General features: G+C 40.9%; 1 protein-coding gene across 1 annotated transcript; it reads left to right on the plus strand.

The window, feature by feature from the left end:
* Positions 1–1646: 1646 nt before the first annotated feature.
* Positions 1647–11164, plus strand: SFRP4 (secreted frizzled related protein 4). The gene is made up of 6 exons (XM_061197586.1): positions 1647–2463; positions 3761–3841; positions 3939–4004; positions 5959–6157; positions 8564–8627; positions 10580–11164. Exons 1-6 carry the CDS (start codon positions 2019–2021, stop codon positions 10763–10765), a joined length of 1041 nt encoding a protein of 346 aa, XP_061053569.1. The 5' UTR covers positions 1647–2018; the 3' UTR covers positions 10766–11164.
* The last annotated feature ends 1246 nt before the right edge of the window (positions 11165–12410 follow it).

Below are 12410 nucleotides of genomic sequence, written 5' to 3' on the forward strand. Positions count from 1 at the left end.
CTGGCTGCAGAAGCTCGAGTCCTCCCCAGGTTTGCCCTCCTCAACTAACTCCAGGAAAAGGACAGGGAGTCCAGCTCTTTCTCAAAACTGTATCTTCTTCCCTGGTAGGAACTTGGGCTGAAAATCTTTTTCACTAAGCCAGGCATTTATACCTATTGGAGTTTACTGCTGAAAATGGCTTGAGATCTCATCTGGGCTATCCCCCTCGCTTGATATTTCACTAGCCTGCATTGGCATTTTTGAAGCTTGAGATCTGTTCTACAGAAAACTGCAATACCTCTCTAGATTGGCCTGCCTGTATTTGGTCACCCCGGCCTTCCCACAAAATAGAATTGGACTCCTTGGGTGAGTCCTGAAATGTATTTATCTCATTTACCCTTTCAACCTACCGTGTTTGATTCATGTTCCTGGGGGAAAAAAAATAAGATCATGCATTTAAAGCACTTAGCACTGCCCCGAGCCCATTGTACATGCTCAGTAAATGTCAGTTGTGCTTTTCCTTTCTTGGGCTATTTTAATCCTCAGTCCTGATCAGGGTCAAAACTAAACTAACTTTGTGGATCTAAGCTTTAGAGACAAAAAAATCTGTCTGCCTCAAGTTCAGATTTCTAATTAAACCATGTTTTTAAAGATTAACATTCAGATAACATGTTTTCATATTCTAATGCCCTAAGAAAATATCATATACCAGAAATCTTACTGCCTGAAGATTGATGTACACTTGGAACACTAAAGCCTCCCTTTTCTGTGGATAGCTGAGCCAGCAGTGGATTCTACTACCTCTTTCTAATAAAAATAAAAGAGAAAACAAAACATACATCATTGCTCTCCATGGTACACAGCTTCTTTCTTCATTTAAGTAACAGTTTCCAAGCAAACCAAAACTCAAGATGTTAGACTGCTGGGTTGGAAATCACTTGGCATGAAGGAGGGAAAAAAAAATCTTTCAAATTGTGGTATCCAAAGTCTTCTTTGTTTTCTGCTTTCATTCACGTTGGAGAGAAGAATAGGGAGTCAGGAGAAGGAAAAGGGGATGTTGGTGGATGGAAGACATTCTCAAACTGCAAGATGCTATTACACCTTCTGGCAGTTCTGTTTCTGGAGCAGGTACAGATCAGAGGCCATTCTGGAAAAACTTGAGCCCAAAGTAACATCTACTAGCCACAGTAATAACAACAAAAACAAATTCCATACAACTCGTGGCTGGGAGGGGGTGGTTTGTTTATATAATGTGTCCTTTCCTTTCCAACTGCACTCTCCCCGTCCCACACAATAGTCTCACCGCTCAGCAATTCTCATGCCCCCTACTGGAGAAAGCAGGTATGTTTCAGAGTTAAAGAGCAGCGAAGTTCCCATTTCCTTCCAACTCTACAGTTGGGGAACCCATAAGGCAGAGGGCGCAAAGTTCAGCTTTGACTCGAAAGGCGGTACCTCCCTCTCTTGAAATCCTCTCTTGCACCTTCTTGGATCCGGTGTCCAAAACGACTGCCAGAGGCTCTTTTTCTTGGTCTGGAGAAAAAGGACTGGCTAGACTAAAAAGGACGGACTTTGGGGGAATGCAGGATTCCAGCCCTGGGCTGCGGCCCGGAGGAGATGATGTCACCACTTCTGCAAGAGAGGGCCGAGGGTGGGGCGGCCGAGGGGGAGCCCGCGCAGCGCCTGCAGCTGCCAAGGGAGCGTTCCCGAGCCCACGTCAGGGGAGGTGGCGGGATAAATAGGTCCCGCAATGGCCGGGGCTGGCTGCGTTCGGAGCTGCCGGGCCGGGGACTGGAGCTACCAGGGCGGGTTCACGCCCCGGAGGCTGAAGGCTGGTGCTGCTCGTGCTGCGCGCGCCGGACGGCGGATACTCCCAGCCGGCCCCCGTGGCCCAGCGTTGCTGCCCACGGGAGTTTGGGACGAGCACATCCCCTGTGCCCTAAAGGACTTCCTCCTTCGGGAAAGGAGAGAGAAAGCCTAGGGGGACGGGGAGAGAAGGGCCCATTCTGCCTGTTGGGGTGGCGGCGCGGGAGAGCAGTGCCATGCTCCTCTCCATCCTGACCGCGCTCTGCCTGTGGCTGCGCCTGGCGCTGGGCGTGCGCGGCGCGCCGTGCGAGGCGGTGCGCATCCCCATGTGCAGGCACATGCCCTGGAACATCACGCGGATGCCCAACCACCTGCACCACAGCACGCAGGAGAACGCCATCCTGGCCATCGAGCAGTACGAGGAGCTGGTGGACGTGAACTGCAGCGCCGTGCTGCGCTTCTTCCTCTGCGCCATGTACGCGCCCATCTGCACCCTGGAGTTCCTGCACGACCCCATCAAGCCGTGCAAGTCGGTGTGTCAGCGCGCGCGTGACGACTGCGAGCCCCTCATGAAGATGTACAACCACAGCTGGCCCGAGAGCCTGGCCTGCGACGAGCTGCCTGTCTACGACCGGGGCGTGTGCATCTCGCCCGAGGCCATCGTCACTGACCTCCCGGAGGGTGAGGCCCGGGGAAGGACCGAGGGGGGTGAGGAGGTACCCTGGGCTGTCGCTGCCACGTGAGAACCCGACGGCCACACCTACAGCTGCCAGCGGGTGGTCGAGCAGCCCCCCGTTCCACTTAGGAGAGCTGGAGGACGTGGGAAGGGCTGTGACTTGACTTCGGGAAAAGTCTGCTTTCTCTACTGGAGTTTTGGCAGCGAAGGAGCACCATGTCCCATAAGGAGGGGTGGGCGATTTTGCTTAGATAGGGGACCATTGGGGACATTTTCGTTTATAGTAATAAAATAAAATAGTAGCAGTAGTAAACAAGTATATAGGGTTTAAGGTGGATCTGAGCCAGCTTTAGGTACGTCACATGTATCATTTAATTATTAAAATATTCCCACCAGGATTCTTCATTTAATGTTAGCTCTTGAAAGCTCTTCTGAAAAAACGGTACTAGTTCTTACTCCCCACCATGAGTGCAGTTTGTAAATTTAGTTGCCCTGGAAAACTGTGACGTCTGTTTCATGGTCTTTGACCCAGAGCCAACCTCTGTGGCATCTTAGTCAACTCGAGCTCAACCACCACTTCCTTCTTTTCTCTTTGGTCTTTTTTCCTGCTTTTCTAGGAAGAAGGAGCAGGTTTAAATCCACTTCTTGAAATAAAACCTAAGTATATTTTTGCCTCCTTTTATGCCTGACCCAGGTTGCTGCACATTTAAAGAAACTATGGTGTTGCTTTAGTGTAGTTTCTGAAGTTATACCTCAGAGCATTGCCCAAAACGTGGAGGAGAAGAAGTAAAGTGAAGAGGAAAAATCGAAACTCCTCTCTAATTCAGAGTTTTAGAAAAAACATATTCATTGCTTAAATTATAGAAATGATACAGGGCTATGCTTGTTTGGGGGTACCTATGGACTGTTTCTGCAAAATGTGAGGTGGGGATTTGGAAATATTTGGGTTATTCTGATTAGTGTAAACTGTCAACTTGAAAAATCAACATTTTAAAATAGATTTGGGATGGAATGATGTAATTTATCCAGGTTGACTGTATGTATCAGCCAGTTTAAATGGATGTGCCTTCACATCAATTTGTTCTGGATAAGCGGTCCCAGCCAAAAGTCTTGTTTCCTAAGCCCAGAGAGTCTATATGAAAGAAGTAGTTGACAATCACGTACAATTTTTACCATTCAGGATTTGTGTGTGTGTGTGTGTGTGTGCGCTGCTGTGTTAGTGTCTGCAGATGATTCCTTATTCCAGCTGGGTGAACAGACCAAATCACTGACCACACCCATGTGGCCCTGTGTGTGTTTCAGATGTTAAGTGGATAGACATCACTCCAGACATGATGGTACAGGAAAGGCCTCTTGACATTGACTGTAAACGCCTAAGCCCTGGTGAGTTCTTTATCCTCAAGGCTCCCACTCTTTCTTCTCCCCAGAGTGATTTCTGAATCTGTTTTTCAATTTTTGGTCTCTCTTTTGTCTTCTTTAGACCGGTGCAAGTGCAAAAAGGTGAAGCCGACCCTGGCGACGTATCTGAGCAAAAACTACAGTTATGGTAAATCATCTGCTGAAACCATTGGGTTGGGGACTTGGCACATGACAAAGCCAGGTCTGCTAGTCATGAAGTGAAGAAGAGGGATTTTTCTAGTTAATCATGTGGGTTCTAGGTGGCACAATAACAACTGTAAAAACGTCTTGCTTTTCTGGGTAAATCAAGTAAAAACCAAGTAAATTACCCAGGTGAGAAGAGTGGTGTGGATCAGTGTGACTCCTGGTCCCACTTCCTGGTGAGAAGTGCTGTCAGCCGGGATAGCACCTCACTTTTCTCAAGATCTCACTGCTGCAGGAAGGATGGGTGAGAATCCATGGATTTGACCTGAGGCCCAGAGACCCAGGAATTAAGATCTGCACATGTATCTTTTTACCTATAAATAGCTACAAATATTAAACACCTTAAAGGAATTGTGGGAATATGTTAATCACAAGATCCTATGGCTGTTAAGTATTGGCATAGCTTAAATGCCCTCTTCTCTTATTTGAAAGACCCAGACAGCACTTTCTTCAGAGAATAAGTCAATCATGCTACTTTGAATGTTTTCCGCAAATTTAATTCTGCTATCATCATTTGAAAGTAAATTTAATTAAAAATGTGTTCCTTTAAAATATCTTTTTGGGCTATTTTCTGGGGTTTTTTGTTTTGCATTTCTTAAATTATTTCTATTGAAATAACAGAAACTGTTTGGGGAAAACTGTTCATTTTATTTGCTAACTTAGCTTTCCATATTTCAAACTGAAATTTTATATCATAAGAACCTTTATATTATACAACCCACATAAAAGCAGGAAGATCATGGCACTATAAAAGTCTGAAAAAATAACCTCTTATTTAGGTTGTCAGATTTTAGAATCACACATAGCCGAAGTGCATAATTCAACCAAAAAAAAAAGTACACTATCTTTTCTAGTAGCTTTTTGTTGTTGTCATTTTAAACCTGTTCTATGTAGATATCATCTTAATCTGATCCACGAAGTCCCTCATCTGACACTATCCAGCCTTAGTTACTTAGTTGTCCAGTCTCAGTTTCACTGTCATGCTGTTCTCTGGGGCATCATTGCCTCAGAACCACTTTGATGATGAAACCATTTTCTATTTACATTCTTTAGCTCCTTCATAAACCAGCTTCCTAGGATGGAATCCAAGACAGAGCCACCCTCGGCTGATTACAACTCCACTGCAGGCAGTAATAGCAAGGGACCAAAAGAGTCAGAATTGAAAGCAGGATCAGAGACAGTGATATTACCAGCCATCTGTAATAACAGTTCTACCTCTACCCACCATGGACCCTGCTTGGGCAGTTTGGGAAATTAAAGGATTGAGAACAGTAGTCTGTTCTCAATCCAGTAGAGACTCCTTCCGGTGCAAAAATGTTATGACTGTAATAACTTCCTCTGGAGCAGAGCGAGTTCAAGCAGCAGATGGGTGATGGAACCACACAAAGTTTCAGGTGGCTTCTGAATCTGAGAATATATGATTCTCACTTAAAATCATTACAAGACAGAGTAGAAGCAAGTATTGTTTCTATAAAATTTTATCGACATTCTATGTAACTAAATTTCCTGATATGTTTCTGGCCCCAAAAAAACCCCTAATCATAGAATTATAGAAATTTAGGGCTGAGAAGGATCCATGGGATTCTCTATTCAAACCCTATCTGTGGCCCAATGTGGAGCAGTCACTGACCCAAAGACAGATCCCAGACTAAGCCTGCTTGTGAATTTACTTTTCCATTTTGCAGCATGATTCAGGACTTTTAAGACATTGTTGACAATATGCGAGGCCTTACATTTAGCACATGATTGTGTGGGCTTTTTTGCCTGCATTCGGGCAGCTTGGACATGACCATAATTACAGGAGTGATTCTTTAAGAGAGACTCAGGAGTTGGCAGGAATAAACCATCCATATTTTTCTTCAAAGCTTCAATAACACATATCGATTTTTCAATTGCAGTCATTCATGCCAAAATAAAAGCTGTGCAGAGGAGTGGCTGTAATGAAGTAACTACAGTGGTGGATGTGAAAGAGATCTTCAAGTCCTCATCACCCATCCCTCGAACTCAAGTCCCACTCATTACGAATTCTTCCTGCCAGTGTCCTCACATCCTGCCCCACCAAGACGTTCTCATCATGTGTTATGAGTGGCGCTCACGGTAGGCACAGAGGGGCAGAAAAAAATTACACACTGCCTAGGAAAAACATAAAATTCCACTTAATCATGGTTTAAAAAGAAAAAAAAAATACAGCGCTAGCTTTTTGAAAAATCAGTTTTAATAGATGCCTTGGTTAGGATATCGTATCTCCTAAATATCGATTAATTCTTCATAGAATTAAGGAAAAATGGAAATATGAGTGTTTGAATGGACTCTTTAAAAATCAATTTCAGAATTCATTACCTGATTTCAAAAACTTATAGACAAACATATTACTTGGAGTAAAACCAATTCTTTCAAATCAATCTTAGTGTGGCAAATACTGAATTTTTTTAAGGTCTCTTTAATAACTTACAAATCAAAGAAAAATGGCCATTTGAGACTACATTTCCACACATTTTCTTTACACTGAATTTACAACATTTGTTGGTTGGAGTGTTACATACACACACACGTACACACCCATGCACACTCATACACATCTATTATACGCATATCTCTAGCTGAAGGTGTGTCTCCCCACACATCTTTCCTTAGCATCTTTTTATTTATCCTTATAATATAAAAAGTCCTTAAAATATAAAAATCAAACACTTCAGTGCAGGTTCCAGACTGAGTCCCATAACTTGCTGCAATCTATTTCTCCAGCAGAACTACTCATTTTTATATAAAAAGTCTTCCCTTTGATTCTCTGCCATTAATAACGCTCACCTGTTTCTTCTGGATACAGCTCAAGATTCTATTTCTCAAAAAAACAAAAACAAAAAAAACCCTTTTGAAACTGACTTCACTTGAATACTTTCTTGTTCTGGAGTCTATCAGTACTTAGTACCCTCTTCAAAATTCCTTGCGTTCTTGATTTTAAAGCTGTTTTGCTGCTTATAGCTTGTCTTTCTAAAGACATTGAGTGAATGAATGTTGAATGAATATTTCTGGGCTGGTCTCTTGTATGGCTTTTGCATCCGCTCCAGTACTAGAAGCAGTTCTGGGGATGTGCTGGGTCGCTGCACAGGTGAATGGATTATACATGAGTTAAATAGCAGCCTTCGTGTCATTTTCCCATTAATTTATAGACAGTGTAATTCTGATCAAAATCCTAGTAAAAATTTTATGGATGATTGAGATTTATGTCTTCACAAATAATGCTAATGATCATTTGGAAGAATAAACTGGTAAGGGCATGTAAAGGAGGTTCTGAAAATAAGAGGGATGAGAGGAAATGTGCCTTATGAGACAAGCAAGACTAGTATAAAGCTAGTTCAAACCATGCGGAGCAACAGTAGATGTGTAGATAAATAAAGCAGAGGAAAAAGTCTTGCAACAGATTATAATTCATACAAGAACTTGTATCATGAAGGAAATATGGCAAATCAATAGAAATGAAACTCTTATTTACTAAATGTTGCAAATAACTTTACTTGGAAAAATAGTATGCATTTTCACTTTGTCCTCTAAAATAAATTTCAAATGGGTTAAAGAGGTAAATATTTTAAAAACCTAATCAAAAAGGATAAAGTTCGGTAAATAAATGTGTGCTATCTGAAAAGCAAAGTGGTTTGTAAACATAAAAGTAGTGTAAGAAATTACGAGGGAAAATGTCAATGCACATATTTGATGACACTATTGTGTACATAAAAATCAAAAATAAAAAGAGAAAGACAAAAAGTACTTGCAACAGGTATGACAAAAGACTAGTAATCTTACTCTATAAAAAGTTCACATAAATTAATATTTAAAACATTAAGACTATAATATAGAAATACGCGTACATCTGTAAATCTATACAAAGTTGCAGAAGAAGTACAAATAGTAAATAAGCATTAAAATATTTATCTCCTAATTCTGCAACCCAAATAAAAACAAGATTCCACTTTTACCTAGTCTTAGTGTTGGTGAATTAAATGAAAGTTCAGCCGTTTTGAAAATAATTTAGCACTATGCATTGAAAACCTTAAGAAAAAAATACATACTCTGACCCAGATTTCTACTTTAGGAAATCTGTCTTAAGTGTATAACTAGCCAGTGCACACTAGCGATATTCAATGCAATGCTAATAATAATAGCTAAGCCAAAGAAGAGGTTCGACAGTAGAGAAATAGTTAAATATATTATGGTTATCCATAGTTATAATTTATATGGTTATGAAAATTATATTTTTTGAATTATTCAATTATATCAGAAAATGCATACAATGCTAAAAGGAAATACACAGTGTGATCTAAATATACAGTGTGATCTAAAAATATATATAGGTACAAGGAAGAAAGAAATGAAATATCAATAAAATATAAATGGGGAATTGTGGGGTTAACAGTGAAGAATTTTGTGTTTTACAGTTTTTTGTATTTTTGAACTTCTTACTTTCATAATAAGTATTGCTTATTAAGATAAATTACTTTTTTTCAGGATGATGCTTCTTGAAAATTGTTTAGTTGAAAAATGGAGAGATCAACTTAGTAAAAGATCCATAGTAAGTATAATTAGCAATACTAGGAATATGGATTTGAATGCATGTAAAGAAATTCTATAGAATTTGGGAATTCTTCACATTCTTTCATCTCCAGGCTATCATAGGAGCCAACAATAGCAGCAGTATTTGTCTTTTGAATAGGTAGTTAAGAGAATAATTTTTCTCACTTGGAGTTTCTATCATAAATTTCTCTTTAGCTTCAAAGGTGATTTGGTTGCATTCAATACTGCTCTACTGGTTATTTCCAGATTAAATTCGTTTTTTGGTTGTTTTAGCAAACAGTCAAGTACTCGAACAGAATTAATATCCAGTGGGATTAATACAGACATATACATGTAGGGGTGTGAATACCTAATTTTAAAAATCACCCTATCACTCTATAAAGCAGAATCTTTCCCTGTATTTAAAATAATTTTAAGACTTTTGTCAAAATAAATCATGTACACAAAGTAATACTTTTGTGGCCAAACCCATAATTTTAGTAGTAACATCATAGAAATATTGGCAGCTCAGAGGAGTTAGAATAATTTTTTGCCCAGAGGTGTGAAATCATTCCAGAACTAAATAAATCAGGTCACTGCTGTGGACTTTTTAAAGCATCCCTTCTCCTGAAAATATGTTTAGATATATGCAGGAGAATTTGTGTTTCCACGTTCACAAAAGATACTGCTACTGCCTGTGTTCTCTTAGTTTGCAGGTATAAAAATTCCTGGGCAAGGGGAGAGTGTATATTAATACTGGTTTTGGAGAAGGTAGTTTCAACACAGCCTCTCCTACTGAGTGCATTTCTGAATAACAGACCCAAACACTGCTCTTGCATCTGAGCTAAACATTCATGAGCTGCTCAGGAGCACGCTTGGTCTTACTGGACAGAAAATTCTAGCAAGATTGTTTATCTGGTTCCCAAAACTGCAGTAGATTAGATGACTCAATCTAGAAGGCAAGGCTACCATAAAAACCTGACATTGTTGAGAGGAAAGAAAGCTTTCAAGAATCATAGCTGTTTGGGTCATTCACATTGACAGCAAATACTCCAATTTAAGAATATGAAAATATAATCATGTAATAACAACATACAGTAATGGATTTATTATTTTAGAACAGACTAGAGTTGTGCCCTAGGATGGGGGGACAGTGTTTTTCATTCATTTCACTGTATTTCCACTGCCTGGCCTATGGTCATGTTCAAATATTTTGCTAATTGAAATATACTCTAACAAAGTAGGGACTTATGTGTTATAATGAAAAGTAATGTCTATTCAAGTGGACTCACTTTTTCATTTTTTTCTTACACATTTTCATATTTAAAGAGTAAATCCTTTTCTATCACGGAGACTTGAATATCTAGAATGACTCATTTCTCATTGGCTCTGGGTAGCTAACACTTGAGTGGATTACTGGATGTGGGTGGAACTTCTACCTTCCTTTGGATGTAAGAGAGTTAGGTGAACCCATAAGTGTGATAAGAAACCCTGACTTTCTAGTGAAGCTGGAAAAATTTCTGCTTTTAGCCTTGGTAAAGCATTTTTAGAAGGCTTTGCTGTATAGGAAAGTTGCATTAGAGGGCCTATGGGAAAAATTGCATGAGCTAGGGCCTTGAACTCTGGAGTCAGACTGGTGAATTTGAATTCCAGCTCTGACATTTGTCGGCTGTGTGACTTTCTGCGAATAACATCACCGTGCTTGTTTCCGGGTCACGACAGTGGTGTCCACCTAGAAGGGCTGTTGTTTCAACGAAATGATTGCTTGTCAAGATGTCACCATATACTCAGCACTTTCCAAAGCATCTGGTACAGGATACATGCTCACCATCGTAGGGTAGGGTAGCTATTATAATCTTGGATGTCTTGATGAATATATTACAGTGAAAATCTGCATTATTTTGGTTATTAGTTTAAGAGCATAAAGGGGTGAGATGTACTTGACAGTCATGTGTACACGTTGCCTCCCAGCAGTGGGAAGAGAGGCTGCAGGAACAGCAGAGGACAATCCAGGACAAGAAGCGTACAGCGGGGCGCACCAGTCGCAGCAACGCCCCGAAACCCAAGGGGAAGCCGCCTGCCCCCAAGCCAGCCAGCCCCAAGAAGAACATTAAAGCTAGGAGTGCTCCAAAGAGAACAAACCCCAAACAAGTGTGAGCTAACTGCTTTCCAAAACGGGGACTTCCTCTCAGGGTGAGGCCAGGCATTACCCAGGCAGCCTGTAGAAGGCCACACACCCCTTGCCTTAACAACTGCAGTCCTTCTCATAGACACATCTTGCAGCCTTTTTCTTAATGATATGCTTCAATTTTTCTTTTTAAGTCACTACAAGCCATAGTGGTAGGTATGCCTTTTGGTATGGAAGGTATATGAAAGCTGGTCGAAAGAGCTTATTGAGTTGAGAATAAACTGTGTGCATACTCCGTGGGAGCTCCACGTGGGGACAGATGCTTTTGTTCTTACGATCTGACCTAATATGTGCATTGTAAAATAAATGCCATATTACAAACAAAACACCCAATTTTTTTTTAACGATATGTTTTATTTCAGTTGATTGTTAGGATGTTAGTGATTTTTAAAAATGTGATTGAAAATGTAATGCTTCTAAGGAGGAAATCAAGAGGAATGAATGTCTGAAAGATCTTATGTGTTTAGTGTTTGCAGAAGAATTTTTGTAATGAAAGGGAATTTTTGAACAATCTAGAAAAGTAGGTTGTGGAAAATTGTAATGAGTTTGCTTTTTGGTTTTTTGTTTTTACAAAGAAGCCTTTCTGCTCTGTTTTTAGCTAGAAGCTCTAAAAACGAAAACAATAGTATTGTTAAATAAATAAAAGGGAAAGGCAGACAGACAAAGTCTGGATCCTTGTTTACTAGTTACCATACCATGGTGGAGATGCTCTGATTTTATATGCACAATGTTTATCAGTTCCCTTTAAGTAGCACCAGAAACAGTTTGTTTCTCCTCTTATGATTTAGGTACCAGTTAGTCAACCCCAAGCATCTTACACACGTGGGTGTGGTGCTCATCTCACTTCCCAGGACATCCCAGGTAGCTTGATGCCCAGTCTCTCTGCTAATTGCCGATGCTCCCAAGGGTGCCTTGGGTCTGAGGTGGGAGGGTCAGGATCCAAAGCCCCGGGTCCTCTGCCTGCTATGGCCCCCTTGCCACACACCAGCTCTGCACTTGGAAAAAGCAACTGTAATCACTTGTTCATCCAGCATTCAAGAATGTAGGGGAACAATCTGAAAGTTTAAGAGTAAAATCTCCTTTAGATGTACCATTGTCCCTGCTTCTCAGAGAAGGGGTAAGTTACATGTTGCATTCACACACGATTTAATTTCATCTCTGTAGCCTTTAGGACACAGAAGTGAGGTGTGTGGGTAAGCCAGGGGAAAATGGAGAAATAGGGTTAATGAGGATGCTGGCAAGGGCACCCATCTCCTCCTGAAAGTGTAACTTCACCTGCATCCCTACCCCAGGGCAGCAGAGTTGAAGGAATCCAATAGATCCACCCACACAGGGGTATCAATAAAATACTCCGTGTGTGTTTCTGTATAAAAGCCAAACCGCTTTGGCCCTTAAGGAAAGCCAGACAGGTGTTTAGCGTAGCATCTAAACTAAAGAAACCTAGGAAAGGCCATGAAAAAGCATTGGTACCCTAGCTTACCTCCTTAGCATAGTAGGAATCTGGGGAGGGGGGGCGCGGGGAGGCGAGTTACAACTCTCAATGGAAATGAAGAAAAAACGCTTCTGTAAAACTTTTTTTTTTAAAGTGCAAAATGACGTAAGAGTTTGGAGATG

This window comes from Eubalaena glacialis, chromosome 8, assembly GCF_028564815.1.
Source record: "Eubalaena glacialis isolate mEubGla1 chromosome 8, mEubGla1.1.hap2.+ XY, whole genome shotgun sequence".
NCBI lineage: Eukaryota > Metazoa > Chordata > Mammalia > Artiodactyla > Balaenidae > Eubalaena > Eubalaena glacialis.

Coding starts and splice junctions, on each gene's coding strand:
- SFRP4 (XM_061197586.1), top strand. CDS start 2,019: ATGCTCCTCTCCATCCTGACCGCGCTCTGCCTGTGGCTGCGCCTGGCG. Junction 2,464..3,760: donor CGTCACTGACCTCCCGGAGG/GTGAGGCCCGGG, acceptor TGTGTGTTTCAG/ATGTTAAGTGGATAGACATC. Junction 3,842..3,938: donor CTGTAAACGCCTAAGCCCTG/GTGAGTTCTTTA, acceptor TGTCTTCTTTAG/ACCGGTGCAAGTGCAAAAAG.